Consider the following 6,115-nt stretch of genomic DNA (forward strand, 5'->3'; position numbering starts at 1 on the left):
ATAGCAAATGAAGCAACTGACAAACAACTAATCTCAAAAATATACAAGCAACTCCTACAGCTCAACTCCAGAAAAATAAATGACCCAATCAAAAAATGGGCCAAAGAACTAAATAGACATTTCTCCAAAGAAGACATACAGATGGCTAACAAACACAGGAAAAGATGCTCAACATCACTCATTCTCAGAGAAATGCAAATCAAAACCACTATGAGGTACCATTTTACGCCAGTCAGAATGGCTGTGATCCAAAAGTCTACAAGCAATAAATGCTGGAGAGGGTGTGGAGAAAAGGGAACTCTCTTACACTGTTGGTGGGAATGCAAACTAGTACAGCCACTATGGAGAACAGTGTGGAGATTCCTTAAAAAACTGGAAATAGAACTGCCTTATGATCCAGCAATCCCACTGCTGGGCATACACACTGAGGAAACCTGAAGGGAAAGAGACACGTGTACCCCAATGTTCATCGCAGCACTGTTTATAATAGCCAGGACATGGAAGCAACCTAGATGCCCATCAGCAGATGAATGGATAAGAAAGCTATGATACATATACACAGTGGAGTATTACTCAGCCATTAAAAAGAATACATTTGAATCAGTTCTAATGAGGTGGATGAAACTGGAACCTATTATACAGAGTGAAGTAAGCCAGAAAGAAAAACACCAATACAGTATACTAACGCATATATATGGAATTTAGAAAGATGGTAACAATAACCCTGTGTACGAGACAGCAAAAGAGACACTGATGTATAGATCAGTCTTGTGGACTCTGTGGGAGAGGGAGAGGGTGGGGAGAAAAGGGAACTCTCTTACACTGTTGGTGGGAATGCAAACTAGTACAGCCACTATGGAGAACAGTGTGGAGATTCCTTAAAAAACTGGAAATAGAACTGCCTTATGATCCAGCAATCCCACTGCTGGGCATACACACTGAGGAAACCTGAAGGGAAAGAGACACGTGTACCCCAATGTTCATCGCAGCACTGTTTATAATAGCCAGGACATGGAAGCAACCTAGATGCCCATCAGCAGATGAATGGATAAGAAAGCTATGATACATATACACAGTGGAGTATTACTCAGCCATTAAAAAGAATACATTTGAATCAGTTCTAATGAGGTGGATGAAACTGGAACCTATTATACAGAGTGAAGTAAGCCAGAAGAAAAACACCAATACAGTATACTAACGCATATATATGGAATTTAGAAAGATGGTAACAATAACCCTGTGTACGAGACAGCAAAAGAGACACTGATGTATAGATCAGTCTTGTGGACTCTGTGGGAGAGGGAGAGGGTGGGGAGATTTGGGAGAATGGCATTGAAACGTGTGTAATATCACGTATGAGACGAGTCGCCAGTCCAGGTTCGATGCACGATGCTGGATGCTTGGGGGTGGTGCACTGGGACGGCCCAGAGGGAAGGTATGGGGAGGGAGGAGGGAGGAGGGTTCAGGATGGGGAGCACGGGAATACCTGTGGCAGATTCATTTCAATGTTGGGCAAAACTAATACAATATTGTAAAGTTTAAAAATAAAATTTAAAAAATTTTTTCTAAGTTCAAATTTTTGTACTGTGTGTGTGTGTGTGTGTGTGTGTGTGTATGGCGGGGGGGCGTGGGGTGCCCTACCTGGCATCTTGCAGAATCTTACTTCCCTGACCATGAATCAAACCTGTGCCCTCTGCAGTGAAGTGTGGAGTTTGAACCACTGGACTGCTGGGGAAGTCCACAATTTTTCTATTTATATATATTTTGAGTCTGAAAATGCATGCTATGGTATTTTAATTACAGCTGTCTGAATGTTCTGAAGCAGAGTAACTCAAGTGCAAATTATGAATATGTAATTCCCAAATTGCGTGATCTCTGGTTCCACTGTGGAAAGCAATTCTCATAGATTATTTCAGCCCCAAGAGCCTAACACTGCATTGTTATTATATGTTACAAAATACTGAGGTCAGATAAAACCCTGTTGGTGGGAAGAACATGATTCATCTGGGGTTGTGGAGAAAGTGATTACATTTTATGAATCAAGAGGACATCCATGATACATTCGGAATAAAACAACAGCAAATGGTAATGGCAACAGTTAAATGTCAATCATACACATACTATTTGATTTCTTTTGATTAAATTTCCACTCAGATAACTGCTCTCTCGATGGTCAGATGGTATAGCACCCAGTCCTACAACACGCTGTGGTCTGTGTATGGAAGGGCGCCCTGAAAAAACATGATAAGTTATGGCACAGTTTTACATTATTCTCTGCCCTTATCTGATGCCAATTCACACACCAGTGAACTGAATAATGCAGTGTCCCTGTTTTCTCAGTAAAGATGGATATGAATGAACCACACTTAATCAGGTTAGGCTCTTCATCTTACTAACTCCTCTGCAGAGACCATCATTAAAGGCCTATAAGACAGCTGCAGAAGGTTTTCAAACTACTGCAGAAAAGTCATAGTGAAAGGCTGTTGCTGAACCACAAAAAGACGCCAGGATTCTTGGCCTCCGGAGGAGAAGAATTCAATCTGGGACCAGAGACAAGGCTTGATCGCTCAGAGCTTTTGTGTAATAAAGTTTTATTAAAGTATAAAGGAGACAGAGAAAGCTTCTGACATAGGCATCAGAAGGGGGCAGAAAGAGTACCCCCCTGGCTAGTCTTCAGCTGGATATATAGTCACTGCTGCTGCTAAGTCGCTTCAATCATGTCCGACTCTGTGCGACCCCAGAGACAGCAGCCCACCAGGCTCTGCTGTCCCTGGGATTCTCCAGGCAAGAACACGAGTGGGTTGCCATTTCCTTCTCCAATGCATAAAAGTGAAAAGTGAAAGAGAAGTCGCTCAGTTGTGTCCGACTCTTAGTGACCCCATGGACTGCAGCCCACCAGACTTCTCCATCCATGGGATTTTCCAGGCAAGAGTACTGGAGTGGGCTGCCATTGTCACTAGCAGTCTGTTAATGAAAGAAAGGAATGTCTTAAAACTCAGAATGGCACCAGGCCCCTCATCCATAAAGTGTATTTTGGGATAATCTTGGCACCACATGATTCATCCCGGGCCATAAAAGGATTGACTTGAATCTTGTAGAAAGGGCAGAATACCATACAAATAGTTTTGTTTACATAGACTAGGGGAACAACATCTGAGTATAACATACTGGTTTGTCAAGTAGGTTCTGAGCCATTAGGCGGAACCGACTTGAAGACAGAGTCTGGGGTAAATGCACAGTACATTAACATAGCTTAAGACAAACATTTCCATAAGAAAAATGCATTGGTTAACTCAAGGTTTGAGAATAGTTAACTTCAGGTGAAACCAGGTGTCATTATGGCAACACAGTATTTTAAGAGAAACCTCCTTTTAAATTTGTATAGAGAAGGAAAAAAGTATCGCTTGTTTATTTCCTCCTGCTGCTTAAAAGAGATAAAAATGTCTGACACTTGCAGCTTATTTCCTCCGTTTGGAGACCCCTGGCCTTCCTGCCTGTTACCCTCTCAATAGTAATATGGCCTTCTCAAGAAAACTCCACTAATTAAATACTTTACACACTGAAGATACTGGGCTATCTTCCTACATGTCCTTCAGTTTCAATATACACCTCATGTCATAAGTTTCAACATATTTAATGTAATTATGTTGCAATAGTATTTGTATGTATGTAATTATTCTGCAATAGTATTGGAGGTTAATGTTGGAGAACTAAAGATTTATTTATTCCTAATATGAATTGTCTGATATGTGGCCTGCTGTAAGAACTGGTCTAAAAACTTAGCAAATTCATTACATCTATAAAGATTCTCCCCAAATGAATTTCCTGGTGACTGTTGAAGACATATTGGCCTTCTTAGAAATATTTTCATATTCAGTATATCTGTTCAGTTTCTGATCTGCATAAATTACCTCATTATGCCCAAAGTGTGAATATCTGGTGAAAAAAAACTATACAACATTCATTACCTGTACAAGCTTGCTCTCCAATATAAATTCTTTCATGTTTCACAGATTTGAACTTCGGGTTAAAGTTTTACTGTGCACATTATATCTGTGTAGTTTCTCTGAAAGATGTGTAATTTGAGGTCTAGTGCACACGGAGCCTGGAGAAAGCCCTTGCCCACACATTTCCATGACTCCTCTTCAGTGTGGACTCTTGTTGTCAAATGCATCCAACTCAAGGTGAAACTTTTTCCACCCCCATTGCATTTGTAAACTACTGTTCCAGTATGTTCCCCACCTTACATTTGTAAGGTGTCTCTGCATTATGAATTCTCTGATGATGTGAATGATGAGACCTGTTACTGAAGATCCGGCCACACATTACATTTATATGGTTCCCTCCTTAAGAGTTACCTTATGGTCACATGATTGACTGCACTCTAAATGTATGGCTTCTCTCCAGGATGAATTTTCTCTTGCTTTGTAAGAAATGAATGCCTTCCAAAACACCTGCCACATTCATGATGTGGGTAAAATCTCAGTTCAGAATTAATTGATGGTTACTTAAGTCTGAACATAGAATCAAAGCTTTTCCACATGCAACACGTTTGTGTGGTTTTCCTCCAGTGTGACTTTTCTGAGGGTCAAACAGATGATATGCTTTACTGCATTCGTTACATTTGTAAGTTTTCACTGTAGTATGAATTCTCAGAAGATCTGAAAAGTGATTCCTGTGACTGAAAGCTTTGCACATAAATTACATGTCTATGGTTTTTCTCCTGTATGAACTGCCTAATGGTCAGTTAAGGCTGAACATGCACTAAAGGCTTTGCCACTCATTACATTTGTGAGATTCTTCTCCAGTATGAATTCTCCAATTAATTCCAAGGTGTGCAATTTGAGTAAGGCATACGTATCATATTTACATGGTTTCTCTTTTGTATGAACTCTCTGATTGACTGTAAGGACTAAACTCTGACTAAAGACTTTGCCACACTCAGGACATTTGTCAGGTTACTCTCCATTATGAATTATTTGATGAACTGAAAAGTCGGTCCTGTACCTGAAGGCTGTGTCACACAAATTACATTTATATGGTTTCTCTCCTCTGTGTATTGCTCGATGGTAAATAAAGGTTGAATGTGCACTATAAGCTTTGCCACACTCATCACATTTGTATGGTTTCTCTCCAGTATGAGTTCTGTGATGAACTGCAAAGGAAGCCCTGTACCTGAAGGCTTCGCCACATAAATTACATTTATATGGATTCTCTCCTGTGTGAACTGCTTGATGTTAAGTCTGGATGTGCACTAAAAGTTTTGCCACATTCATCACATTTATATGGTTTCTCTAAATTATGAATTCTCTGATGAGTTATAAGGCCTGAACTCTGACTGAACTCTTTGCCACCCTCATTACATTTGTAAGGTTTCTCTCCAGTAGGAATTCTCCGATGATTCCTAAGATATGAATTTCGACTAAAACACTGGCCACATACATCACACTGATATGGTTTCTCTCCAGTATGAATTCTCCAATGGAGTGTAAAGTAAGACTTGAGACTGAAGGCTTTACCACATAAATTACATGTATATGGTTTCTCTCCTGTATGAAGTGCTTGATGTTTACTTAAGTCTGAATGTGCACTAAAAGCTTTTCTGCACTCATCACATTTATATGGTTTCTCTCTATGGACCCTTTGATATCCAGTGAGTTCTGAGTCCTGAACAAAAGTCATGGCACACTCAGTACATTTGTAAGGTCTTCCTGTGTGTGCTTCCTGGTCTTGTGCCAGTACTGAAGGGTGCATAACAGCACTCTCACATATATCAGAAATGCTGGTGCAGAAACTAGTTCTCTGAAGTGGTAAATCTGAGGTGCTACTGTTGATACTCCTCACAACTTGAATACATTCAAATGTTTTCCCTTCAGGTTGAAGTATCTGCAGTTCATCTTGAAACCTTGATCCATGCCTATTTTCAACAGGCCTATTTCCCGCTGCAATTCTACTGTACCGATCACTTTCATTAGTGAGATTTTTGATCTGGGTTATAGACATTCCTTTGTAATTTCTTTCATCATCTCTCCCCTGACAATCAAATTCATGCAAATTTTTCTGGATCTCTCTGAGGAAAATATCTGTGATTTCATGGCTTTCAGGTCTTCCCAAC

The 6,115-nt window shown here is 40.1% G+C and overlaps 1 protein-coding gene across 1 annotated transcript in view; it reads right to left on the minus strand.

The window, feature by feature from the left end:
* LOC104983174 (zinc finger protein 665-like) overlaps positions 1-5,754 on the minus strand; it is a gene marked incomplete at its 3' end in the record, with an annotated part of 10,457 nt that extends 4,703 nt beyond the window's left edge. The window contains 2 exon segments of the mRNA XM_010832633.1: positions 5,008-5,238; positions 5,240-5,754. Of these exon segments, the coding sequence (XP_010830935.1) occupies positions 5,008-5,238; positions 5,240-5,754 (746 nt within the window).
* Between the last annotated feature and the right edge of the window lie 361 nt (positions 5,755-6,115).

This window comes from Bison bison, unplaced genomic scaffold (genome assembly GCF_000754665.1).
Source record: "Bison bison bison isolate TAMUID 2011002044 unplaced genomic scaffold, Bison_UMD1.0 scf7180017861843, whole genome shotgun sequence".
Taxonomy (NCBI): Eukaryota; Metazoa; Chordata; class Mammalia; order Artiodactyla; family Bovidae; genus Bison; species Bison bison.